Here is a 27,414-nt window from a genome sequence, read left to right as displayed (position 1 = left end):
TATATTTCGATTGTTTGGGCCTTGAAACTGTATCTGCATTTAGCTTTGAACTGCGATTTTCTTTTCCCCTGTGGAGGGCAGCATTGCACCTCTAGTTGTTGCCTTTGATGTGCATTCTCCATTTATTTCATTTGGGAGAAACTTTAGCTGTGCCCTCTGTCCTCACCATTCATTTTCAATGGGGGAGAAAAATGCATCATTTGCTTGGTAATCACAAAATGATAGTGAATAGTAATGTATAGTGGTATCAAACAAACAAAGAATAACAAGAATAACACAACAACATATAATACACATAATATAAAAGGAGTCTCACATAGGGGTTTTATTCAGTTATAAAGTTGTAGAATTGAAATAAACTAATAGTTTTAATTCATTTTTGTTGTCATTGTGTTGAGGTATATGTCCAGATGTTATATATGGGCATTGTCTTTGCATGTTTTGCCTTATGTATATAACATTTTTAAAAACTAATGAGCAGGTTAATTATATATTGTAAAAAAATATTAATATTATTAATAGGTCAGATTCTTAGAATGTAATCTATTTTTTCCAAAATGTCTTTGAAGGTCTATTTGAAAATTGTTCCAGAAAAAGTCACATGTTCACAATGAAAAAACACATACAGATAATGTTCCAGTAAAATTGTCGCGGAAAGTCATTTTTCTGTACATATATATAATGTTGTATTGAAAAAAATAACATGGCATACCAAACTGGTACAGGTGGTGGCGGTAGTTGTTTTGGTCGCTGCTTCCGTCGCCGGGTTTTCAGTCCAGCAAAGAAAAGCGTGTGCGCATGCGCAGCTCGTGCAGCTCCAGACCCCAACAACAGCATTGTGGAGAGGCTGCTCCATCATTCCAAGATGGCGGACATCCTAGGTTCAATCTTAAAATCGATGGAGAAGCCTCCAACTGTCGGCGACCAGGAGAGCCGACGAAAGGCTCGAGGTACATTACTCACTGCTTTATGAACGAGCTCGTTTCTCGTCGTTTCCAAACTGTTGAGGTGAATACGATACGGGACTCAGAAGTGTTTAAAAACCAAACGGACAGACACAGATAGACATCGAGCTTTTCTCTGCTGCTGCTGCTACTGCTGCTGCTCCATCTGGCTCTTTGAGTTTCACGTCAAACTTTAGCAGAGCTAAACGAGCGCCCGTAGACGAGAGGACTGTCTGGGCCGCAGGCAGCTGCTGTTACCGCTCAAAAGCACCGTGTAAACAACCTGCGCCGGTGTTGTGACGACGTCTGTATGCTCGTGTTTCCACTAACCTTAAGCCGACCTTGTCTCTCGCCGTAAGCACCGGGAATCACCGGGCTGATGCTGTAGCCTCCTCCTGTGGACGTGGTTCTCTGTCAAGCAGACAAAAACACATGGTTAACACATGATCTGACACAGACATTATCAATAATAATAAGTCAGTAAAAACTAGTCACACTGGAAGCTAAGAAATAATAATAATATACAAAATGTTTCTACTTGGTTGCACTCAGTAAAATGATCATTTAGGACCCTTAACAGTAACCTTTCCCCAATATGTAATGGTTCATAAATACAGGTAAACAAGTGGTTAAAGAATCAACTCGTACTGTAAAGCCATGAGATGTTTATGAATTAATTATTACATTTTACATGTCGACACAACTAATGGAATTTCCATCCCTGAATGATCTGAGAAATGCTGTTTTGGTATCACAAACCTCCGTTGTTGTGTGTCTGAGAGTGTTGTGTAATGGAAAATATATGATGCTTCACAAAAAAACCCAATTGAAATTTAAACTTCTGCTGTTTTAAAGAACAAGCAGCGAGACTGAAGAAGATGGAGGAGGATGAGAAGAGAAAGAAAGCAGAGTTCAGGAAAAAGGTAAAGCGCGACACCCTCTTTATCGCTCTGGCATCATCATGCCTCCCTTCATTACTGTGTTCATCATCACAGACTTTTGTTTCCTACATCGCTTTTCAAGATGGAGAAAGAAGTGTCAGATTTCATCCAAGACAGCGCACAACAGAAACGAAAATACAACCCAATGGGCAAGATTGAGAGGAGTATATTGTAAGTATTCCGTACTTAAAATGGCTTAAACTATACTATATACGACTATATTCTATATTCTATCAACAGCTGTTTACTTGTTGATATTTCCCTGGCTCATAGGCACGATGTTGCAGAAGTAGCTGGGCTGACTTCTTTCTCTTTTGGGGAGGACGAGGAGAGTCGCTACGTCATGCTTTTCAAGAAGGTCTGGTTTTTTTTTCTAATCCAGTGTTTCGATATATTCATAAACTTGACGTTTGGCTTAGGTTAGGTGAAAATCAACACAGTCTTTCACCCTCTGCTGTGGCAGGAGTTTGCACCATCGGATGAGGAGCTTGAGGCTTATCGCAAAGGAGAGGAGTGGGATCCCAAGCTGGCAGAACAACGGCGAAGACTAAAGGTAAATCCTCACTAAAGTCTAATTTGATCTGCTCTACATATATATATTTTTTCTTTGTCTGTCACAGTGTCTGACTTTGCTTTTGCTCGTCACTGCAGGAGCAAGCTGCTTTGGAAATAGCAGCATCCAGTGAGACAAAGAAGTTAGAAACTCCCAACTCCAACTACAGAGACAAGTACAGTCACCTGATCGGCACCTCAGCTGCAAAAGACGCAGCACATACACTGGAGGCAAACAGCGCTTATGGCTGTGGTAAGTAAATGTCCCGCTAATCTGTTTTATAGAAAGAAACCACTCACTCAGTTCATGTTAATGTCTGGTTTTAGTCCGACTAAGACAGGTTTTCTTCTTTGTCATGTAAACACGTCTGACGAGGCGATTATTTTTATGTTGTAATCTTTTTTCCTCCCAGTTCCTGTGGCCAATAAGAGGGACACTCGCTCCATAGAGGAGGCCATGAATGAAATCAGAGCAAAGAAACGACAGAAGCGAGAAGACGACACAGCAGCACATAACAGCAGCTCTTGAGTCTCTACTGCCTCTTCTACTGTTGTGAGTGTGTGTGTGTGTGTGTGTGTGTGTGTGCGCGCGCGCGCCCATCAGTGTGTCTATGTTTGAACACTCTCCATTCTGTAAAAATGTCATTTTCTTCAGACATTTAAGAATTTAACTTATATGGTAGCCTGGTATCCAATCTGGGTATGTATGCCACTCTTTGATTGAGGCTGTGCTCAAATGATCCAGTTCAACATTTACCTGTGTATGGGTTAGGGTTGCACAAATGATTGGATAACATACAGTATAGTACAAGCAACTACAATATCTTCATTTCTGCTTTTATTAAGGTTTTCTGGGGGCAGCGTTTCTGCTATATTTATAAGAGACAGGTGAGGCAGACTGGAAAAGGGGGTGGGGCAAACGTACAGCAAAAGGCGTGGGTTGGAGTCAAACCCCCGTCACAGGAGTCAGCCACAAGGATGCCCCTTTTTGCCAGTGAGTAGCATTTGTGTAATGCAGATGTGCATTTATATATTTTATCCATTGAAAGTATTGAAAGAGCTGTGGCTGGATCTGATGGAAGTCCCACTGACAGTGTTCCACACATGCAGTGCGGTTTGGAAAAGAGAAACACTTGGTTTTTGTTTCATTTATTGTTTTTCTTGTTGTTGGACATTCTTGGTAATCTGTAATAATGTGGGATTTTCTTTGTCTGTACATCTGCACTGACTGTGAATTAAACTGTTTACCCCTGGATAAAGCTGCGATAGGCAGTGTGCCTCGAAAAATAGTTAATTGGAGTTTCATCCAAAGGTAAATTTTGTTTTTTAAATAAGCCATGTGTAATGATGGCTTCTCTCTGTCCTGAGCTCGTTTAATCAGATCAGCACGGAGAGATGGACTTGTCTCACGTGTGACCGATTATGTCCAACTCTCTTTTAAACTCTTTTATAGGTTTCTTTGCAGCATCGGAAATGACCTGTTTGTGTGTGTGTCTCTCTCTCTCTCTCTCTCAACTGCCCTGTGATCTGATTGGTCAAAGCTTCCCACCGTGCTACAGACTTAGCATTGAGGTTATAAGCAGAGACAAGAAGTGTCGATGTACATTATAGTGAAATGAATTGAATAAATCCTGCTTACTGTACCTTTTTAAATGCTATATTATCAAGCCATAGTGGCTTTCAGTCGGCAGCATAGTAGGGAGCGGAAATATCTGACTCCTTGTTGAAATTTGGGTCATTATTGGGTTTTATTTTGTCTTTTTTAAAGGTCTGTCAACATAATGTCTATTTTAACATGGTTACACTGTTTTATCCTTGGCATGTGTTTAATAAATGGAGAACAGTATGAGACCATTGATTCCTGCTTGGCTTTCTTTTCTATATTCCAATCACACTTGCAATTTATTTCTAATTACAGAGAGCAGTAAACAGAAACAGGACAACATTAATAAAATGCTGCACTCGCACAGAAGCACTCATTTTATTCGCTCACCTTGAAGTCACTACTAAAAAAAAGTTATTTTATTCTTGTTCTTTTCTCTTTTAGCTGAAAATGTTTTTATATTTTGTTACGCGTCCCCCTCGTATCTATTATTTATTATCAGTGGCGGCTGGTGACGTTTTATTTTGAGTGGGCGCAATCGGCAAGTCAGTTTTTCAGATGGACTGTGGTGACATAGTCCAGTGGTGATATGCAGTTACCACATATCACCACTAAAACACACCAAAGCACCACTCTCATGCCTGATACCGTCATTTTAAAAGATTCACTTAAATTTAACTAAAAATACACAACAAAACGAGAAATGTTTTAAGTCTGTATTACCTGTCTGAATCCAGGCGTGTTCAGTGTCCAGCATCTGAAAGACGAGGCAGGGAAAACAAAACATGCCACTGGTCTGAGTGCAACCAGTTAGCCAGTCCTTCTTCTCATACCAGCTCCTGTCTTTCGTTTGCTGTTTTATGGCGACGTTCGGCTGCTCAGGTCCGAGTTATATAAGTCGAAGCTTTTCTTCTATGAAACGGCTTTTTTTTTGCAGTGACAGAAAGTTGTTTGTACTTTTTTTCCACGATGAAATCGGCAATTAAGCGCTGGTAAAGTTAGCACAACTTACAGAGAAGCGAGCGGAGGCATTTCCGTTTCCGCCGGCATTAGGCCATGTCCGCTCTGAGTGATGCGTCAGTGCGTATGACGTAATCACGTTGGGGCGAGCCCTCCCGGAGCCCATTGAAATGAATTGTAGGGTCAAAAATGAGAAAAAAAGAATCTCAACATGTAAGTCTATGAGAGCGTCTGGGGCCATTTTCAATCTGACTGAAATCACAATAAATGAACGTTAAACTAAATAAACACAGTTGTATCAACTATACATTACTGTTAATTGCATTAATGAATAAGTGAATGGTTTATTTTCACCCATAGTTATGTTGTGTGGGTTAATTTGTGAATTTGTGGGTTTATTAGGACACAGTCTATTTTAAGATCATGTGCTCACTCCTCTGCCATCCTTGTGGTTTCAAAATACTATGACGTATTTGTCCTGAAGAGGGCGCTATAGACTCAATAAGACTTTTTTTTTAAAGATTTTTTTATTTTTTTTTAAATCCCTGTTTCACAGTGTCCTGCAGTTTCTGTCCCGCAGAAACATATTTATTGCGCTTAGAAGACTGGGTCACGCACATGTAAGAAAAAAAAATGAAGCCCATGCTTTTGTTCTTTTTCATCATTTGGCTTGCAGATGCGGAGCAGAAACCCCGGAAAGGTAAGTCCAGACTGCTGATGCTCATTCTGTCCTCATCTATATCGTCTGAGGCTGGAGAGAAATCAGGAAACGGGTCAAAAAATGAGGAGAACTTTGTTGGTTTTTGCCTAAACTGAACTCACACTCTTGGTAGGAACATAACTTTTGTGGTTTAAAGGGAACTTTTTCCACCTCATCCGGTGAAAAATAGGAGATACTAAAAGTGAAATCATGACTCACATTTGTGTGAACAATGAAAAGCCTTAAATGTGACAGTTTGCTCTCCCTTATTTTGCCTCTTTAGTCACAGAGCTGCCAAAATACCTCAAAGCAATGTTTTAGATGAGATTAGTTCACATACTAAAGCTTCTGCTTTTAGCTGCTCCATGTGTTTTTTCTACACCTCATGTGTCTAATTGTGTTGTCATCCAGGTTCTGGGGTGGTTTGTACTTTCAAAAACAAGACATACAACCCAGGAGACAGCTGGCATCCCTATCTGGAGCCTTTTGGATTGATGTTCTGTATGCGCTGTGTGTGCACAGAGGTAACTCTTAATATTAACATTACACCAAATTAAAAACAAGATTAAAAAGGTGGATTAGTCTTTATTTACTTTGTGCTTTTCATATCTGACAGATCTGACATATTCCTGTGAATTTCACTTGGAATAATTTGATTAAAAACAAATGTGATTGATCAGACAGAAATTTTTATACATTTGTTATGTATAATGTAATTCAGTGGTCAGCAATTGGTGGCCCGTGGGCCAAAACTGGCCCGGCAGCATCAGTATCTGGGCCGGTAGATGATTTAACAAATCTGATCTTCTGGAAAATTCTGATCTTATTCAAATGGATTCTGTTGCTAGATAGATTTTCAATGTTCTGTGGTTTATTTGAAGGTAGGCCTTGGTTTGTATAAAACAGCAGTTTTCTTTTTGTAGTTCTTAAGTTTCATAAATGCAACAAACTACATTAATTTTACATTAATATCTATATATCTAAAACGTATTACATGATGCTGTCTTCATTTTATGGGTCAAATAGGTTTGCAGCTCCAGATTTATATTATGTTTGGGTGGAAATGGGTCAAAATTGGCTCCTCTAATTCGTGATTAATTTTGTTTTTGGGTATGAAATGTTTCAATGTCAACTGATATATGTATTGCATTATTCATATTGATTGATAAAAGACCCCACAAAGATTACTACTCAGTAATTCCATTTCAAAATGCAAGGCAACAATCCACCACATCAATATCACTCTTTACACAAGAGGGGTATATAGTTTACAAAACTGAACTGTCAAACCTTTGGATGAAAAAATAAAGTTTAAACTAGTTAACGACATTAATAAGTGTTAAATGACTGATAACCCACATTAAGATATTGCACGTTCAAGCATCAGACATTACAGATGTTCTGAGTTTCTGACACAGGTGTGCTGCGAAAGCCCATGCTTGTAAACTGTGACGTTGCTGTCTCTTAGACAGGTCATGTGAAATGTAACACAATCAAGTGTCCTCCTCTGCCATGTGAGAACCCCGTGGCTGTGCCTCAGCAGTGCTGCCCAAGATGCACAGGTAGGTCGTCTGTCTCTAAACGCCTCTCCACCTCTGAGTCCTGGTCCGGCGTGTTTTAGATCGTTTCCCCCGCTACAGCGCAACTGATTCGAATGAACGGGTCGTTATCAGGTTTTTGCAAAGCGTGATGACGAGCTGCACATTTGAATCAGATGTGTTGGCAGGGGTTCCCGAGGACCAGGATTTGGGAAACACTGTTCTAAATAGATTCTGGCTGTGACAGCCCTGTGTGTGTGTGTGCGTGATGTGCCGTCCTCAGATGGACCCAGGATCCCTGCAGGTCTGAGAGCTTCAGTGAGATCCTGCAGATATAATGGAAGCATTTATCAGCCAGGGGAGACCTTCACCAAGCACGACCTCTTCCCATCCAAGCAAAGCAATCAGTGTGCCATGTGCTCATGCTCCGTAAGTTGCACGTTGTTTGCTACGCACACTTTTATCCAGGGAAAGAATGTCACATGAGCTCATTTGCATATAGTGTGTAAGGTTAAATGTATCACATACACTTCACAGGCAGTTAAATACAGCACATGAATTAGAATTTTTTTTTTTTAATTTTATTTATTAATTTATTTATTAAGGAAATTAAAAATGAATATTGAAAATAAGCCAGGTCATAGCCAGAAATTCTGAGAATAAAGTTGGAATTCTGAGAATAAAGTTAGAATTCTGAGAAAAAAGTTATAAATTCTGACAATAAAGTCAGAATTCTGACAATAAAGTCAGAATTCTGACAATAAAGTTATAAATTCTGACAATAGTCAGAATTCTGAGAACAAAGTCAGAATTTTGAGAATAAAGTCAGAATTTCTGACTTTTTAAAGTCAAAATTTTGAGAATAAAGTTGGAATTCTGAGAATAAAGTTAGAATTCTGACAATAAAGTCATAAATTCTGACAATAAAGTCAGAATTCTGAGAATAAAGTTATAGATCCTGACAATAGTCAGAATTCTGAGAATAAAGTCAGAATTTTGAGAATAAAGTCAGAATTCTGACAATAAAGTTATAAATTCTGACAATAGTCAGAATTCTGAGAACAAAGTCAGAATTTTGAGAATAAAGTCAAAATTTCTGACTTTTTAAAGTCAGAATTTTGAGAATAAAGTCAGAATTCTGACTTTAAAGTCAAAATTCAAATATTTCTTTCCTGTGTGTCCCTAATTAGGGCAACATGTAAAAATAAATACATTGAAAGATAGAAAAAAGAAAATGGCATGGATTCTGAGAAAAATTCTCAGAACTCACAGATTAAAGTCAGAATTCTGATTTTAATCTCAGAATTCATGCCGTTTTATTTAATTTTTTTGCACTAATACTTTAAATGTAAAGATTATCATTCTATACTGTATGTGTGTGTGTGTTGCTGTTGCTACATATTGTTAAATATACACAAGTAGTATCTCTCAGGCCAATGTGAGGCGGGTGAAGCATCTTGCTTTGGTTTGTGTGTTGGCTTGGCCTGTGTGTGATTGCCGCCAGAGAATAGACCAAAGTATTCATTTTTAAAACAAAAGACACAGATTATAGAAAGAAAAAAAAAAGCAGCCAGAGTTGAAATAACCCAGACGTCAGGATGTGAGAGGGTAATTTTACGAGTTGTTAAGTTGTCTTCATTTACACACGTTTCCACATCTCCAAGGAGACGAAACATAATAACGAACGCAACAAAAATGATTCCTTGGCTTCATTTTACAGAAGAAAACATGTTTATCTTAATACATTTCTTTCATTTAACTGTTGCATTCTCGCTGTTTGAGCGCTACAGCCTCAACATATTTCTATTTTGCTTGTATTATTCATTTTATCATAGATTTTACAAAAACATGTTTGTTGACCTGCAGTTAAAACCTATTCACTAATCTAGTGTGTGTAAACAATTATTACAAACATAGCACACAGGACATAAACAGTTAATGTGATGAAGGAAAAGAAGAGACAAATAAGGCAAATCGAGACAAAGTCAACTACGCAGAAGAAGCAAGGACATTAAACTAACAACAACAACAAAAAACAGACCTGACACAGTTCTGATGTTCTGGGATTTACTTTTACTTTTCTCTCCTCAGAATGGAAACATCTTCTGCGCTCTGAAAACATGCCAACAAATCACCTGCTCCTCGCCAGTCTCGGTTTCAGACACCTGCTGTTTGGTGTGTAAAGGTAGTCCAACTCCAAGCTCCGAGCTGAGAATCTGTCATGCAACAGTCTTCTCCTTAGTAGGAATTTGAACTGTCAAATGCAAATAAATGCATCATTACACTTGAAATGATCAAACAATATTGAATTGTGGCCCATCCCTACTAGAAATAATCATGTTTTCTGTTTTATTTCACTGTCTTTTTGCTTTGTGTTTAGATCATGGCATCACTGGGTCTTCATCCACTGAGGATGGAAACCAGCAGCTGAACAGAGGCGTCGTACGTCCCTGCTGATTATTCTTGACATTGCTTTCACATTAAAACGCGTCCAACGCTGGCTTTATTTACATATGTATATAGGCTTCAGGCAAAATGTCGGTTGTAATGAAGTGTTTGAATGCGACATAGCGATGTGGAGTGCTTGGGGATCTGCTCTGTAACTGACCCTCACATTGACCTTCACTGTGCAGGAGGAAAGAAAACCAATTACTCTTCGACAACTGCTTGGATCATTTGCTTAACTGGGCATCACATTATTCAGATTAGAACAGAATCGTTTAATTCGCTGTAACCAATAAAGACAAAGAACTACCATCAAGATATATGGAGCATTTGGCTTAATCAGAAGAACCTTTTTAAATGTAGAGCATAATATGTGACTCTTGGAAAAAACTGCATTTTTAATATCTGTTTACAAAAGAGGCATTCAGTCGACCGGTGTCCTGCAGAGGTGCGGCCTGACCGTGCCACTCCACCCAGGGTCAGGACTTCTCCCAGAGGCCTGAGTCTGAGTAAACTTAACCTTAAAGGGGCTTCAGAAACCACCGTGAAGATTTTGCTACAGAGGAAACACCAAAGAGGTGAGATTTTGTCAAAACAGAGATGAATCCTCTTCCTCACCACTTTCACGATCGTCTCCATATGTAGCGCAGACCCAGTCACATGTTTTCTATTTCTTGCAGCGTGTTTATACAACGGCAAGACGTACTCCCATGGAGACACGTGGCACCCCGTTTTGGGCAAGGTCCTGGAATGCATCGTGTGCACTTGCACGGATGGCCTGCAGGACTGCAAACGCATCACGTGTCCCAGCCAGTATCCATGCCAACATCCTGTGAAACCAGTGGGGAAGTGCTGCAAGACTTGTCCAGGTAGTCAAACATGGGTCAGGACATTATGTTGCATTTAACAGTGAGGTCATATTGACTGCATGTGTTTCCTCTCTCGCTCTCTCCAGGGAATAAAACTGAAAGTAACCACACCCAGTGTTATCTTGGATATAAAAACAGCCTTGTGGTTTATAAAGTGGAATCATCTCTGCGAGTCGACTCGCCCGGCGCAATGAGGATCATTGCTGTTGAAAGACAAAAGACTGCTGAAGTTGAAGTGCAAGTCTGGAAGACCATAGAAGGTACGGTACTTAAATACTTCACCGATTAGCATTTAGCCTTGTATTACTAGAATAGGGGTAGTATTTTTTAAAAATTGTGCTTTCCAAACTCAGTTTCCCCTGAGTTGTGAAAGATCTTCATTCTTTTCTTTTTGTTACGTGCCCACCAGTGACACTTGGTCCTGTTAGCGTAACTGTTAGCAAAGATGGCGGACACTGTTTACATTCTGGGAATGAGCTCCCGTCCCCTCCACGAGTGCCCACCAGTGACACTTGGTCCGAGGCTTGAAACTGCAACACTAATTCTGTAGACCAGTGAGGGACGGGACCTCATTCCCAGAATGCAAACAGTGTCCGCCCTCTTTGCTAACAGTTATGCTAACAGCTACGCTAACAGGACCAAAGAAAACTGGTCGTTGGGAAACTAAGGTTGGGAAGCACAATTTAAAAAATAAAAATAAATAAATAAATAAATACAACCCCTTTTCTTGTAATACAATGCTACATGCTAATCGGTGAAGTGTTCCTTTAAATACTTCAACTACTGGTGGGAACTATATTCAAGGCCAAGTAGTCAGACCAAGACAAATATGTCTTAATGTCATGTAAATTTACTGAATGACATCTAATAATAATAATAATATAATATATAATATAATAATGATATATCCATATCCATATGTTGTTATTTGTTTTCCTATTTATACAGGTGTTTCACAATTAATGGAAATTGATGACAATCAACAAAAATATGTTATGGATCATCCAGAAAACTACACGATGCTTACAACTCTTAATGAAGGTTTGTTGAAAGATGTTTCACATGCTTGAGTTTTGTAAAAAAAAATAATAATAATAAAAAATTTAATAATAATCTATGTTAATTCCTCTCAGAGACATGGAGACGATTCAAAGAGGAGGGAAGAAACCTGACCAATGCTCCTCGCACCACAATTTGCGAAGATGGAATCCGGGAGGTGGTGACTTTCCTAAATCCTCAGCAGACTGAAGGCCTGTGTTCACCCTAATACGTTTTACACCTTTTTTATTACATTGATACACCCCTTTCATAAGAGGTCTCAAACTCGTGGCCCGAGGGCATGGATTTAATTTGGCCCGCCTCAAAATAGCAACTTATTTCTGTGTGTTTCCTTTTATGAATAGATTTGTTTTGCATCATAGATATGTTTTTATTAAAATATCGTCACTATCGTCACCCCCTACTGAACAGTTGCTTTTTTTTCCACTTGACCGCCCCCTGACTGACCAGACTAGATGCTCAGTGGCCCCCAGGTCATTTGAGTTTGAGACCCCTGCCTCACACACATACATAGGCATGGTTGCCCCGTGTCATTCCCCTCATAATCCTGGAATTTCTCATTTATGATGTTCATATTATCATCATGTCATTGTCCAGTGTGTTTAAACCATCACACATTTTGATGTGTTAGTTGTTGGATTTGAGAACACAGGCTATAACAGCGGTGTGTTTGACAAGCGTCTGCCCGAGGGTGTTCTGTCTTGAAGTAAATGTGGCGTATAGAGCTAAAAGTGAGCCTCAGAATCCACCTTTGTGGCCTCTGACTTTGCAGATGTGAAATTTTGGGAGCAGTATTTCTCAAAGGCTTTTGCTTAAACATATGAACATTATTAGAATATGCTGAGAGTAGGTGGCTATATGGCCTTTTAAGGATGTAAAGGATGTTGAATGCATACTGTATTTATTGTAAATACATATTGAGGTTTTGTCACTTTATTTAAAGTGTATTGGTTCTTGTATGATTTCTGTAAATAGAGTACATAGAGTTCACAGTTTTGAATGTTATTTTCTTCGTTGCATGAAGTAGCATGCAGCGTGGTGAATACAGTGTGTTACTTAGTGAGGAAAAACGGCATTCCTGGTCTAATTTTCCTCATAATTAGACCGTACTAAAGCCATATATGTAGCATGTACGCTACCCTAGTAAAGCACAGTTAGCATTAACAGATAGCTATTATTTAGATATGTTATTAATTGGGCTAGGCTCAGAAGACTAAGTTTTGGTGACACCATATAATTGTGAACCATAACTATATAAATATTGAACAACAAGAACACAAAAGGCCATTCATACAAAACACAATGTGTACAGTTCATACCATATAGACAGGAACTAAATTTAGGGGAAAAGTCTGTATTGAGGGGTGAATGTATGTGTGTGTACATGTGGGCTGTTAATGAGTTGCAAGGGGCAAAAAGTCAACCTGGCCTGTATGAAAAACAGGTCCTGATTAAATATCTCATGTGCACACAATAATCACGATACATATCAGTATATCAATATCAATAAGTTCAACATTGTACAATATAATCAAATCAATATAAATAAATAACAATATTTGTTGTATTAAAATATTTATCATAGTCATTCCAGTGGCACCAAACAAACATAACATGCTTAACATTTCCTGTTCTAGGACATATTCAAAGAACTAGGCATATACATGTAATGTAAAATACAGCACCAAGCAACAGGTAGCGGCTAGGCTAAGCTAATATCATATGATTTAGACTTAATCAGCCTAACGCTCCGAATCGGACGATCATCAACATTATGTTACTTTATTGCATTTAGTTTCGGAGTGTTTTGATGCGATATTACGTGGCCGTACTACAACACGCATTTCCCCTGGCGACGTAATGACAGATGTATTGGAATAATTCGCACCATGTAAAACGGTGGGGATTTGAAACAGACTTTAGGGCATTGTATGAAAATGATATGAGTCTTTTATCCACAGTAGAGACATTCTAACGCCACCACTGCCTGGAGGCTTCACTTAATAGACCTCCGGAAAGCCCGATAAACTGCACAGAGACATGAAAATCAAATGCAGAAGCTGAAATTTCCTTCATACATCTATTCTGTGAAAATTCATTCAGACAATGGTCCACATGGCTGGATGCACCTGACTCGCATACTCATCGTTTTCCCTCATAATTAAATGGTTATTAAATGAGGTTTTACAGCCACATAACTGTTTTTCTTTCCCTGTCTTTTAAATGTGCATTGGTAAATGTGTGATCTCTTCCTGTTCTGTGCCTAAAAGAAATCCCTCTTTATGTTGCAGTGGAATTAACAGCTTTGTGCAACACCCATGCAGGTGACACACTACGGAAAGTGTTGACTGGGTGGTTGGTTGCGTCAGTTGCTCAGTGGGGCTCAAAGATGACCTGGTTCGAATTTGGTGGCCAAATATCAATGTCACTGTTGCCTACAAAACACCAGCCTTATTTTAAGAGCCCCACATTCCTTCAAACTGTCTACATGTGGGTGGTCAAAGGCCACGGTGGCCTCATAAAACGGGTTTTTGGCCTATTGGACATCAAATTCCTTTTTAAAATGACAAGTACGTGTTATGAGTCTGGAAATAGAATGTACAGACTTAAACGGCATCGGTCAGATGATTGAGCAAATCTGATCTTAAATGATTTGATTTCATTTCATGTCATTATTGAGTTGAGAGCTTTTATTCTGAAAAGATATGAACTAGTTCAAATAGATTCTGTTGCTAGAATTGACAGATAACCTAAACTAAATGTTTGGTTCAGAAAACAAACAGCGCTGTTGTCATGAACAGCCAGGTTTATGTCAGTAAATGTCAGTAAAAGAACTACTTACATGTGTTAGGCTCAAAGAAGAAACGCTCATTCTTAACACTGAAATGATGCACAATAAATACTAACAGTACGAGTACGCACAGATAAAAATATTCAAAATAAATGTACATTTCCTGTAAATATGGAGTTGTGCTGGTATGAAGAACATCTATGTTAGATAAGGTTGAGCCAAGGAAATGGCCTGGATAATACATCTTAATCAGTTAGCTGTCACGGAAAAAAAAACCCAGAACATCCAAGCTGTAGTCCTGCTTGACTGACTGCACTCCATAACCTGGTTGTGGAAAAGTTAGGGCATGAGCGCCGTGTGCAGTCTGTCTGCAGGCCTGTTTGATCAACAGGTGTCAAATTATCACTGCGGTTCCCATGACTCAGTCGAGAGCGAGTGGGTGCTCCACAATAATATTGCTTCCCTTCTGTGTGAACTCCTCATACGCTCCCTCTGTCCCCTCCCCACCCACAATGACTCATTGTGTTTCTTTCATACTCTGCACCGGGCCGCTTTGTCCGTCTCTCACTAAAGGCTTGAAACAATATTTTAAAAACAACACACTTCCCTTTGCTCGTCTCTATGGCTCGCACAGATATTTGTGTTGTGTTACGTGTTCCAACGTAAAGTGTGAGAGGTGGGCTGCATTCCACTTCAATGAGTACGCGTTTTAAAAGAGGAACATTCAGGTTCACTTTTCATTTTTTCGACAAACTTGTCCCATTTTTTGTTGGATGGAATTTCTATCGTTCATATTCGGAAGATGTTTAAATTCGTCTCATGGGCCAATTCAGCCATGCATGCCGAGTCTTGGCTCTGGTGGTTGTGACAGCTGGGGGCAGTCAGTTGGTATAAATCATGCAGCTGGTCAGCTCGCTCTCTTTGTGCATGTGGGCTCCACCCCTGCTGCCCATGGAAATGTGAGGGGTCATGACTCAGCGAAGTGTTGAAGGCGCTTAATAGCATTATTATGATATTAACAAATCTGTTTTGCGTCTGTTCTGAAAGTCCATTTTCATTTTAACACACGTATTAACCAGTTAATAATATAGAAAACTCCCCTCATCGTGATTATGCCTAAATTATGTGATTGAGGTGTACCTAATAAAGTGGCCGGCGAGTGTGTTTCATAGCAGCGAGTGGCGCATCGCTCCCTGCAGATGTGCGGTGTTTGTGAAGAAGTGAAGCATTGCGAATCAATCAGGCAGTCTTCTGATTCATAGGGAGCCAAACTGTGTTCAGTTAATGAAGTCTGATAGACGTGTTTGCTTTCACAGCTGATTAAGGTGCTGAGCAGAACTCCAGAGTTTATACATCATCAAAATGCTTTCAAAATCTATCAATGGCTCTGTTTCTTTTACACCCTCATTAATTAAGTTGGCCCTGGTCATCTGAGCTCACGACTGGCCTTTGGGCAGGAAACCATGTCATGAACACTTGGGTCATCACGTAAAAAGGCGCGACCTTTAGACCACAGTGAGGTGTTTTGTTTTTACAGTTCTATAAATGTGTGATTAATAACAGCCTCTTCTCCGGTGTCAGCCAGAGTATCCGCTGCCTCTCTGAGATTACATGATAATTGTGCTGCAGCTCAATCGTCCATCAAAAGAAATAATGAGTAGGTCCAGTCTGCGGTGAACTCATTTGGCACTTGTCATAATGAGGAGTGTTCATGAGGTATTCAGGCCTTTTTGGTCCGAGCCAAATCTGGTGTCTGAATCTCCATAGGGTTTTTTCTCCAGGCTTAACTGTTGGGCCTCAGTTTGAGAGTCAAACAAATCTTACAGAAACATTTACTGTGAGGACTTCTCCAGATGTGGATAGGTAATGCATAATATCAGATGTATAGGGATGAAAAGAACATATACAGTGGATGTATAAACACAGCCATGCATGTCTGTTGTCTCCCTCTGTTTTATCACAGAAACAAAATGGACTAAATGTGTTTCCAGTTAAGAGCGGCATCTCATCACATTTCATTGCGAGAGCCTTTTTGTTTGTTTGTTTATTCCGCGTTGATGGTTAGAAAGTGACCGACTCTGTGCTTACTAAAATGAAACGTGGACAAACTGGACATAAATGACCGACACGTGTGTTGGTTGTGTAATGATGTCGAGTGATTTATCACACCAGTGGACCATTTTCACTGCTTTCGCTTGCATGCCTCCATGAGGTCAGTGAGTGTAAAGCCCCAGAATTAAAAAGGCTCGGAAGCAACATTTCACACATACGCGATTAAAATGGTAAATACTCCACAAGTCGTTTTGAGTCATTTTAAGTCTAATGCCCATTTTCCATGTTACCGTGCCGGGATCATGGAGTGGAAAAGTCTAAAGTCCCGAGTCCTTCACCAATGTTCGTGGACTTAAGCCCCTCCCACCTCTGATCCTCACGCTGGACTGAATCAGCAGTCAGTCAAAGAGCAGCTTCTCCTGTGACAACTTAACTGCTTTAAAAAGGCAAGAAGCATGTCCCACAGAAGCAGGGACATGTCCACAGATGAATATGATTTATTTCACCGTGGTTGAACGGCCCCTATGACACATAATTGGAATCATATGAAGGACAAAGCCATGAAATAGGAAAAGGGAATTCAATGAAGACTAGAATATTTCCGCTGTAAGTTTGAAGGACATATAACATGTGCACGTCCAATATAATAAGGCAGGAAGTCTATGTGTTTGAGGATATGTAGTATATGGACTTTAAACTGCTCCACATGACTGTCTCCCTCTCTCTCTCTCTCTGTCTGTCTGTCTGTCTGTCTGTCAGCATAGCACTGTTTAGATCTCGCGTCGCCCGCACTGCACACAGGAAGTGATTTATTTCATGTCCCGACAGAAAGAGGCTACAGCAACATTGCGCGAGTGACGCGAGACAGCTGCAGAAAAAGGTGGGGATATGACTGAAGGTCTGATGAAGGTCTGATGAAGGTCTATTACCTATCAGAGTGACTAACATCTCTAAAGAGTTACACACTGCAGCTGCTCACAACCATCACTGTATGCTGTATGCTGACAGATTTACTCACAGACACAGGTGGAGCACCATTCAGCACCATTTAGTGTTGTGTGTCCGCTTGTTCCACTGTTCTCCTGTAGACCACCTCGTACTTTGTCTTCATGTCGCTCAGCAGCGATAGAACCTCCTTATGTTCTCTTGCATCAGCACCCGAGCCGTCCATGGCACTGCCTGAGCCGACAGAAAAAGGGGACAAAGAAAGGTGATGACATGTCAAACAGGGAGTTTATTAGAAAGATTAGACTGTTGTACTTACTCAAGGCCACTTCTCTCCTTGCTGTGCTTTCTTTGATGTGGTTGAGAAGTTCTTTGACCCGTTCAGCTGGCTGCTTCGTTGGTCTCAAAGGCGGCAGCGCCTTAATCTGTGCACAGAAATGCAGTGTTTTCAGTCATAACGGTCACATGACCTTTGTTATAATTAAGCTTTACGCAGCCACATAACAAACCCTTTTCTCCTTTTCTCTGTATGGCATCTGGATGTTATCAAATGTAGGTTTTGAGTCTCTGTAAACATTAAGATTCTTCAGTGTGTGTTCCAGCATCCGCACAGCTGTTTGAATTCCTGCTGGGAGAGGGGGAGAGAGAGAGAGAGAGAGAGAGAGGGAAAGTATGAATACTCTCCTTCACTGTGGGGTCATTGTAAAGCCAAAAGTCTTCAGGGCCCGGGGAAAATGTACAGAAAGAAACAGCTGCAGGTGAAGCCACAGTTCTCACCGACAGGCTCCACAACATCGGGATTCAGTTTTGGCTCCGTCAGCATTTGGTGACAGTTGAATTCCTCAGGAGCGGCATCTTCCTCAATGTCGTCGGACTCAGCGAGAGCGTCCGCCTGAACGTGAAACGTCAGTCAGTGAAGCAGACAAAGTCTTTCTGAAGCTTAAACCTAAAACGTGTACCTGAGTAACAAAGAAGTGCTGAGTGTTATCTTGGAAAGTGTCATCTCTGCATCTCTTTCCCTCACATTCCTCCTTCAACAATGGCTTCTTTGACACCTTTGGAATTCTGTCTTCCACCTGCACCAAAAATGTCCAACAATAACACGAATAACAGCAACAATTATTCATTTGAACTATGATCATATGGGATTAACTATGTAGAACACACCCAACCTTCCATTTCGGATCAGTGGACACCGTCAGTGGAGGTTTCCCGGCGTCTTTTGTCTTTTTGCGCTTTATTGTTATCCCCAGTGTCTCTTGAAGACAATAGGTGAGCAGTGGAGGCTCTCCTGTGCTCAGACAAAGACACGACGATGAGTCCACAAATCCTAAATGAAGAGAAAGTTACGTCGACAGGAGAGGATTACCACTTCTCCGTGTGGTCAGAGGGTTGGAGTGGACGTCAATCTCACGAAGCGTGGGGAAAAGGGCAGCAGCCATCAGCGCTTCTTCCTCTGCGATCTGACGGCAAAACGTGGACGCTTACACATCAAGGAGTTTTCCCAGAAAAGGATTTATTCACGTAAAAAATAAAATCAGACATACTTTGTTGTCAGATAAATTGAGAGACTGGAGCTTTGGGAGAGGCAATGATCCTGTGCTGTGGTTCTTCAGGTTGTCCTGTAGAAGAATCCAGGCTGACCAACCACGCACACGTTTCTCGGGTCTATCACTGATGCCTAGTTTGAAGGGATAAATATAGTAAAATGCAGGTGCGTGGTTCAATTATTTAAAAAACGCTGGATGTGGATGGTTAATGTTTACCAGGTGTCTCCATCGCTGCTTGCTGCTCAGGAGATTTTGTTGGTTGCAAATATGGTATTTGAGAAATGCGGTTCCCTTGTAGGTTCAAATGATTCAGCCTGTAATTGACAGATTCACAATGATTAGGCTTTCAAACATGTTAGCGTGTTTTAAACTCCAGGGATTTACAAATGCATCACCAGCGCCAGTTTGGATATTTGCAAAACATGCATCTCCTATACTGTATCTATACAAATGTGTTTTATCTGCACACACACACACACACACACCAATTACTGTGACTTGCCTCAGCCGTTTCTCAGACTTTGTCTATGGAACCCACCTTTTAGTAAAGACCCAATTTATTATATGAATCAACATATAATAAAAAATAACATTTATGTCTAATTCTACTTTCTAATAAATAAATGAGTGCAGATAAAACTTTCTTCTGCAGATAATAGACCTAGATTCTGCACATTTATTTTGGGACCCTGAAGTAATCTTTTGAGAAAGAGCTTTATGATGTAATGCTTAAAATAGTCCTTTTTCCACAGAGCACATTTTGACAGGTGTTATTGATCACATGAACAGAGGCTCTTTCATGTACTGTACGTCAGGACAATGTGACAGCGGAAACTGAAGCGAAATAGAACACAGCCATCAGTCATGTGATGATTTTCCTCCTGTAACGCGTGTCAAAAAGGATCCACAACCACGTCGTGACCTGCTAAGGTTCCTGAGACTGTTGAAGACTCCAGACGACAGTTTGTTGTCGTCAAGCATCAGAACTTCAAGAGCCCTGAATGGTGACATGTCTTCTTCAACCGACCTGTTAAAGCACAAGAGAGTGAAAACATTTCAATTAAGGCTTCACTTTTAATACCTGACTGTAGAGCAGGTGAATTTAATATCCGTACATTGACTTCAGCAGAGGAAGCAGTGTGAATGTGGAGCATGTGAGCACCCCCTTTTGGTCAATTTGAAAACCCGTTTCCTATGATTCAGCAAGCTTTTTCAATAACTTGACAATAATTGTAGTCAGCGCACTGATCAGGTTTGGAATAATTAGCAAAAATAGAACAATTATTTGCATAATAATACAAATTTAGAATAATTGCCAAGAAATCAAGTCACAGGCAAAGTAATACATCAATAACAAGGTAAAGAATTATCACATTAGATACATTTAAATATTGAATACTCTAATACAATAATGTAAAGTGTTATTCATTCATCAGCAGTTGGAGTCAACGTCCAATTAAAACACAATCTACATCAGCAAAATAAAAGAACATAACCACTGCAGGGTCGTACTCACAGCTGAGTGGGGTCACTGTTGGAAGAGGCCAGATTAGGAGGAAGACAAAGAAGTCGATTTCCTGTCAGGTGAAGGACTTTTAGACGAGGAAGCCAACTAATGGAAACAATGTCATCAGCTGACAAACTATTGTAGGACAAATCCAGAACCTGAAGAAGCACAGGCAGGTTATCAATCATCAAAAAGTGGATTCATCTGGATTGAAACAGGTAATAAAAATAGCTCATTTATGTGCTGAAATAACAGATGAGTCTTTTTATTATTACTAACACAACTCTTAAGTAACTATTTAATATCTAGCTTACCTCAAGATGAGGGAAGTCAGAGGCGTCAAAAGTCATGTTGCAAATCCTGTTAAGGGACAAGTTCAGTTCTCTCAAAGACACAAAACTGCTGAAAGATCCTGCAGAGAAACAAAGACCGTTTCAGGATTTCTTTCTTTTTTTTATTATTAGTCTGGGTCTGATAATGACGCCGCGTAAGAGCAGTCACCTAAAGTCATGAGGTTAACGGAGGCATCGATGAACGCCACGTTACCAAACACCATGAGGTCTTCAGGTTTGACCTGAGCACAGATGTCAGTCAGTTAATTCATCCACAGAATACTGAAGAGATTTGACTTCAGTGTCTTACAGAATTCAGCTCCTGCTCGCTGACGTTCACAGAGCAAAGCTCCGATGGTTTATCAACACAATGTAACCGCAGCTAAAGAGGGAAACACACACGTTTCACTGAATCACAACAATCACAGTCTAATGAATGAATCTCACGTGATTATATACAGTTCAGCAACTTACCAACAGGGCTCCATCTAAAGTGTTACCATGAGGAGCGTTAGCTGTCCTGTTCTTCTCTGGTTCTTTATGATGCTCTTTGACTCTTCTGTCCCGCTGCTCCTCTGTCTTTCTGTATGACACGAGACAGTGTCCATCACCTGAGAGGGAAAAAAAAAATGATGTTCAATCATTTTTTGTATCATGTTAAAACCCCATCTTAACATATGAAAGACATCTAGATATCTTCAGACATATTTAGATATCTAAATAGTGTTGAGCTTAAGTTAGTTGGTTTATTTTGTAGTTGAAGTCTAAGGGGGGCAAATCCAATTCAGCTTAGGGCCCAATAAAATCTTGGGCTGGCCCTGGACTGATGAAACAAGTTTAAAAAAAAAATTAAATAAATAGTAATTACTTGATTAATGTCTCAAATAACAGATTATGAAAAACACCCTCACATTGATTCCACACATATATATATATATATATATATATATATATACATATATATGTACATGTTATTTGTGTTTGTTTTTCATGTTTGTTTGTTGTAGTTTGTCGATTAAACCCACCGTCTTTCCTTCTTCGGCAGAGTAATGTTCTGGCGGGGAAACATTTGGTGGGACACCTGTGTCCGTCATCAAACCGACACGACGCGGCAGCCATCTTGTTCGCTCGTGTAAAATCCACTTATCTCGGGAGAAACAAACTCTTTATGCAAACGTTAATTACGCTGTTTGCGCACTGAAGTGGCACTACTACCTGCTGCAGCTCCACTGTGGTGCTGAGTATCCTAGCAACAGCGCTCGAAGACTGTAGTTGACCCTCCGCTCCTAAAGGGGGCAGTACAACACGACGGAGCGCAACTGCTTGAAGATACAAAGCCATGATAAGATTGTACACTGCCAAGATCGCTGAAAACATTTACAAACACTAAACAGCCACAGTTGGATTTAGGCGGCTGTTTTACAATGTGTAATTCAACGTGTATAATTACTCATCGAGTACAAATCACGTCCGAATCATATACGTTCAAAGCGTTTAGCTCGTTAGCTGATAAACAGAAATGCGTGCGTGCAGGTTGAGCAGCGGACTGCAGCGGAAGTCGAGGCAAATACTAATCTCACTGTTGTTGGTAGTAACTTTTCTGTGACGTAGTCATTATTATAATTGAATTGTTTGGCATTACAACGGCTAAAATACACATAATGTGCGGTTTTTTTGTCCCCTGCTTACGAACACAACCGAGCTTTGACAATTGAATCTGGAACAGTCGTCGTCAAAGCGAACCAGGATGCGCAAGTGGGTGTCGCTCTCGTTTCAGCAACGCTTTCGCTTCTGATGAACTCGCAGCACCAGTGTCGTGAACGTCTAAGCTCTGTGGTTTGGTGTGAAATTGGACGTTATAATGTCGTTCACGCAAACATCGAGGGTGACTTATGGGAAGAGTAACAAGTGAAGGTAAGAGCTTTGTTGTGCACGCACAGTATAAACGCTGGACGGTGTCTGGTGCATTCATGCATACAGCCAGTAGGAGCTGCACATAGGAAACTCTCATTATCTGTCTTACAAGAACACGATAACACAGCGAATCTTTGTTTTGTATGTCCTGTTATGTGAGGCTGGCAAGACGTGCATTACGCTGGAAATGCAATCGGGAATGCATCATTCTGACAGCACCGAAAGAGTTGATTCGGAGGGCGTCACATACACTTGCATCGAATTGATTAGAAATAAAACATAAACACTCTTAGAGAGTCCAACAAACATGGCACCATTGTCAAATGTGTTACCCCGCATTGGAAATGTACGTTCAAAAGTTAAAAGAGCACGAGAACGTCAGCACAGACAGCAGCTTCCGGAACTGGAGCGAACAGTGACCCATTGTGATCAGAGGGTTGGCTTTATACATGTTACTGTGACCTAAACAGGGCAGATAACGTGTATGAAAGTGATGACGTCAGAGGCTTTAAAATGTGGGCTTATAGGAACCCAAGAGCAAACTGCAGTGCGTGTAACAAATAAAGTTCACCATCATATCACCACATGTTGTTCTTTAAAGAAGGAAGGCCCGCTAAACCACACTGTAGAGATTGACGTAATAATACTGGAACACTGGCCAAATCACACACCTGGATCCTTTTCTTCTCACAGGAAGTCGCGTCCATCATGGGAAACTCACCGTCGAAGAGTGGCAGTATGGAGGAACTTGCCAAAACCACTCTGTTCGAACAGGAGCTCAGTGGGATCACGTACAGGATTCCTGCTCTCATCTATCTGAGGCACTGTCACACCTTCCTCGCCTTCGCTGAGAAAAGGACCTCACCCAGGGATCATGATGCCAAACTCTTTGTTATGAGAAGAGGGACACTGAGGGAAGATGGATCTGTGCAGGTTGTGATTTGCACCTTTTGTTTTAACCCTGAACCGTCAGCCTTCTCGCTGCTTGTCTTTTTAATTGTCTTCTTTGTTGTCCGTCTTCTAGTGGTCGCCCAGTGAGGACGTGTCGTCGGCGTGCCTGCCCAACCACCGCACCATGAATCCTTGTCCCGTTTATGAGAAAAACAGCAAAACGTTGTTCTTGTTTTTCATCTGCGTGTGGGGAAGAACCACAGAGATGATGCAGCGCATCACAGGTAAGAACAAGACGCGCCTCTGCTGCGTCAGCAGCACGGACGACGGGCAGACTTGGAGTCAAGCGAAAGACTTAACGGCGAGTGTCATCGGTGAAACCATCCACAAGTGGGCCACGTTCGCCGTGGGCCCTGGCCACGGTGTCCAGCTGGAGAACGGCAGGTTGATCATCCCAGCGTACGCCTACTACATCCGCTACAGATGCTGTTCCTTTCCCATTCCCTACACGGTCTACCCGTATGCACTGTCTATTTATAGCGAGGACTTTGGACAGACATGGCACATAGGGAAGATGCTGAAAAAGAAGTCGTGTGAATGTGAAATGGCAGAGATCATTGACCACGAGGGCAGAAGTCATCTTTATTGTAACGCACGCAACTCTGGCCACAGACGCGAGGCCCTGAGCGAGAACAGCGGCGTGTATTTCGACAAGCCCCACGTGCCTCTGGAGCTCACCGAACCCTGTTCAGGCTGCCAGGGCAGCGTCATTGGCTTTCCTGCTCCTGAATTTGTCCCCAACGATGACACCGAAAGCAAAGCTTGTGGCACGTCTCTCTTGTCCCCAGACACACAGACCTGGCTCCTCTTCATGCACCCGACCAGCAAGCGCAGTCGGACGCGCATGGGTGTGTACTTGAACCGATCGCCCCTGCACTCGTCAGGTTGGGACAGACCCAGGATCATCCACGGCGGGCCGAGCGGCTACTCCGACCTCGCGTACAACGCCGACAAGGACCAGTTTTCGTGCCTGATGGAGTGTGGGAAGGAGAGTGAACTTGAGCAGATCGCCTTCATGTCGTTTACCCTCAACGATGTCATGCAGATGGGTGGTAAGAAAGAGAATAAGCTGCGTTGAATTGTGGTTGTTTTATCTGTGTGTTAACAGAGCTCTCCCTCATGCAACCCTACTAAATATGCCGTGCAGTAACATTTGTCTGTCTTTACTGTTGTTCTACATTCTGGAGATGATGATGCATGAGTTTTGTTGTCGCCCTGTCAACATGAAAATGAACCTAAAATCCTGATAGTATTAATATGCAAGCAGCTACACAAGGACGGATGGAGGGCGGGTGGAGGGTTTTAAGCATGCTGTGCTGGGCTGTCATTTTGCAAACAAGCGATGTGTGTAGCATGTTTGTTGAGCACTTCATTCCTATTCCTGCATCTTATTTAACCGTCAGTGTTGCTGAGCAGTGGCGAGGGTCCGCCTACCTCCTTCTTATTTTCCACATGGAGATCATCACAGGCCTTGTAGAGTAGAGTGAGATCGTTCTCCATGCTCAGGCTCTCCTTTACATCCAGTAGACTCTGATTCACATTTGCCTTCAACTCAACTGTTTAAACTTAAACTTAAAGCCATGCCACAGCCTTTTCTAGAGCGCGACGGAAACATTTACTTTTACTTGCCACATCCAGTCGGCGAAGGGTGAGAGAAACTCTGTTGGATTGATGGAGAAAATGTCAAGAGCGTTCTTTTTTATATTTCACTTTTTTTATTATTTTCCAATAGCAATATCTCACTTTGTTGATTATTTATTTCTGCTTTTCCAGCGTAGAACAGGAACAGGAAACAGTTTTTTTTTTAAATGTATCATTCATAAGGTGCAGGTGTAGTTGGCTGGCTGTTGATCATGTGCTAGTCATGAAGCCACTCGGACTTTGCACACACAAAAACCTCATACTGAGCAAATGTAACATCCCTCCTTGGCCAATACTGTGAGGTAACTCTGCTCTAGTTCCATTGTGTTTGTGTTGACTGTTGTGTAAAGTGACGAAATCTGCATGAAACATGTATTTTAGTAGAAAATAAAACTAACCTGTGACCATCTGACACATCGGTGTGGACCTTTTAATTCCTTCTGCAGGCAAACGCGGCAAAGGGCTGCGGCAGAGCATACGCTGTTTAGTGAGCTTTTTCTCATGACCTTGACCACTTCCTGTGGTCTTCATCAGGAGACTTAGGTGAAGACAGCAAGGGATGACCACACCCCCTGCTGTCTGACATCCTGTTGAGGACAGCATCCCAGGTGTTGTGAGTTTCCCTTTTTCAGTGGTTGGATTTGACTGATTTCACATGCTCTAATCTCTTAAATCATCCTGGTCTGGTGCTCAGCAGGTTGTGTCGACCATGTCTACATGCTTAAATGCTGGGTTGCTGCCGTGTGTCATTGACCGATTACATAATGTGTGTTCACAACCACTTTAATGAGGGTTCCCAATAAATTGGGACAGGATTAATTGAAGATAAACAGAAGTGTCTGTGTTTGTGGTAACAGAATATAAAAAAAACCTGCCAAAAAATGGAAAAGCATTCTTTTTTACCATGTCCTTCCTCTTTGTCTTGTGTCCTTGGGAAAACAGCACCTGTCCTAATCATGAACACACGTAGAAGCAACTGGGCGAGCTATGAAGGACACTTGTGTTGCTTTCCAACACCTTGTCCAACCTGCTTCTTTACAGGAACGATGAGTCATGCAGTGAAACCTGTTTTTCCCTCTCGACTGTGTTGGCGGTGTTCATTGAAGGGTGGCTGTGGCTGGAACACACACACACACACACACACATATGTTTAATCTCTCACTCTGATCACATTGTGGACGCTATTAACAGCGAGATTACGAGCATAAGGCGTCGCAGATGTTTTCAGTTCAGCAGCTCAGACGGTGACTGGACGCTGGACTGTGATGCTCGACAGGCGCAGGGCTCACAGACGGTTTGGGAGGACGACTGTAGTCCTCTTAGTCTGGTCTTTGTTTCATTTCACTTAGAGACAAAGGGAACTTGCTCCGGGGTCAAAGGTTGTCATCCCACTGTGCTAGTGCATATGTAGCTCATAAAAATATCCCTGTGCATATACTCAAATAAACAGTTTATTCCAAATGTTAACACGATGGAGAAGCCGTTGATGTTAAACACAGCAGCAGAAATGTCCAGGTTATGAATAAACAAAACCAAAACAATCTCATCGGACTTTCCACAAACATTTGACTCAGAACGTGAACGACCTTTTTGTGTGCATCCCATCTGTGTGTGCAGCTTTTCATGTGACGGGAGCAAAGACAACAAAACATAAGGAGGAAATGTTGGGTGCTTCGATTCTTTAGGGTTAGATATGATGTGAGCAACAGACAGGATACATTCAGTATGATTTGTCTCGTCTCTCTTTTGGTTTCTGTTTGTTTGCAATACAGTCAAATATGAGTTAGGCAGGCAAAGTTACATTTTCAAGGTTTTGAATGAAGTATCTATGTCACAGTCCATCTGTACATCATCACAGAGCCACACAGGGGAGCACCCACATTTCAAATCACTTTCTCCATAAAGTTTGACTATTATCGTCTGGTCTTTCTGCAAAATAAGAGAAGCCTATTTACAGTACGACGTAACCTTGTGCCGGCTGAAACATCCTCATGTATCAAAACACACCTTGCCCCAGAGATTAGTGCTGTTTTCATGGGGAATCACAGAAGGAAGAAATCCCTTCTCACACGACAAAATATTGAATTCCATAAAAAACTAAAGTGAGAAAACATAATATA

At 41.2% G+C, this 27,414-nt stretch overlaps 4 protein-coding genes across 5 annotated transcripts; 3 read left to right on the top strand and 1 right to left on the bottom strand.

The window, feature by feature from the left end:
- The first annotated feature begins 810 nt into the window (after positions 1-810).
- On the top strand, positions 811-4,288 carry spag7 (sperm associated antigen 7). The gene is made up of 7 exons (XM_044042918.1): positions 811-950; positions 1,800-1,867; positions 1,968-2,056; positions 2,159-2,243; positions 2,349-2,438; positions 2,537-2,690; positions 2,851-4,288. Exons 1-7 carry the CDS (start codon positions 866-868, stop codon positions 2,964-2,966), a joined length of 687 nt encoding a protein of 228 aa, XP_043898853.1. The 5' UTR covers positions 811-865; the 3' UTR covers positions 2,967-4,288.
- A 1,271-nt stretch (positions 4,289-5,559) lies between these two features.
- chrdl2 (chordin-like 2) lies at positions 5,560-12,065 on the top strand. Its single transcript, XM_044043068.1, has 11 exons — positions 5,560-5,700; positions 6,112-6,224; positions 7,169-7,262; positions 7,522-7,667; positions 9,330-9,423; positions 9,619-9,680; positions 10,102-10,261; positions 10,364-10,552; positions 10,639-10,812; positions 11,501-11,593; positions 11,686-12,065. The coding sequence occupies exons 1-11, from the start codon at positions 5,634-5,636 to the stop codon at positions 11,817-11,819; spliced, it is 1,326 nt and encodes a 441-aa protein (XP_043899003.1). The 5' UTR covers positions 5,560-5,633; the 3' UTR covers positions 11,820-12,065.
- Positions 12,066-16,896: 4,831 nt separating this feature from the next.
- xrra1 (X-ray radiation resistance associated 1) lies at positions 16,897-22,082 on the bottom strand. Of its 2 annotated transcripts, none has more exons than XM_044042568.1 (16): positions 21,814-22,082; positions 21,263-21,399; positions 21,099-21,170; positions 20,958-21,030; positions 20,771-20,868; positions 20,466-20,614; positions 19,872-19,976; positions 19,166-19,263; positions 18,947-19,080; positions 18,769-18,862; positions 18,572-18,690; positions 18,359-18,475; positions 18,177-18,291; positions 17,909-18,027; positions 17,719-17,824; positions 16,897-17,633 (listed from the first exon to the last, which is right to left on the bottom strand). In XM_044042568.1, exons 1-16 carry the CDS (start codon positions 21,905-21,907, stop codon positions 17,503-17,505), a joined length of 1,761 nt encoding a protein of 586 aa, XP_043898503.1. In that variant the 5' UTR covers positions 21,908-22,082; the 3' UTR covers positions 16,897-17,502. The 2 variants fall into 2 exon arrangements, with proteins under 2 accessions (XP_043898503.1, XP_043898504.1); XM_044042569.1 differs by having other exon boundaries at positions 17,909-18,024.
- Positions 22,083-22,169: 87 nt separating this feature from the next.
- Positions 22,170-25,706, top strand: LOC122779901 (sialidase-3-like). The gene is made up of 3 exons (XM_044042570.1): positions 22,170-22,702; positions 23,396-23,635; positions 23,727-25,706. Exons 2-3 carry the CDS (start codon positions 23,411-23,413, stop codon positions 24,729-24,731), a joined length of 1,230 nt encoding a protein of 409 aa, XP_043898505.1. The 5' UTR covers positions 22,170-22,702; positions 23,396-23,410; the 3' UTR covers positions 24,732-25,706.
- The last annotated feature ends 1,708 nt before the right edge of the window (positions 25,707-27,414 follow it).

This window comes from Solea senegalensis, linkage group LG13, assembly GCF_019176455.1.
Source record: "Solea senegalensis isolate Sse05_10M linkage group LG13, IFAPA_SoseM_1, whole genome shotgun sequence".
NCBI lineage: Eukaryota > Metazoa > Chordata > Actinopteri > Pleuronectiformes > Soleidae > Solea > Solea senegalensis.
Note: the sequence above shows the minus strand (reverse complement) of the source record. Positions and strands in the feature narration are given on the sequence as shown.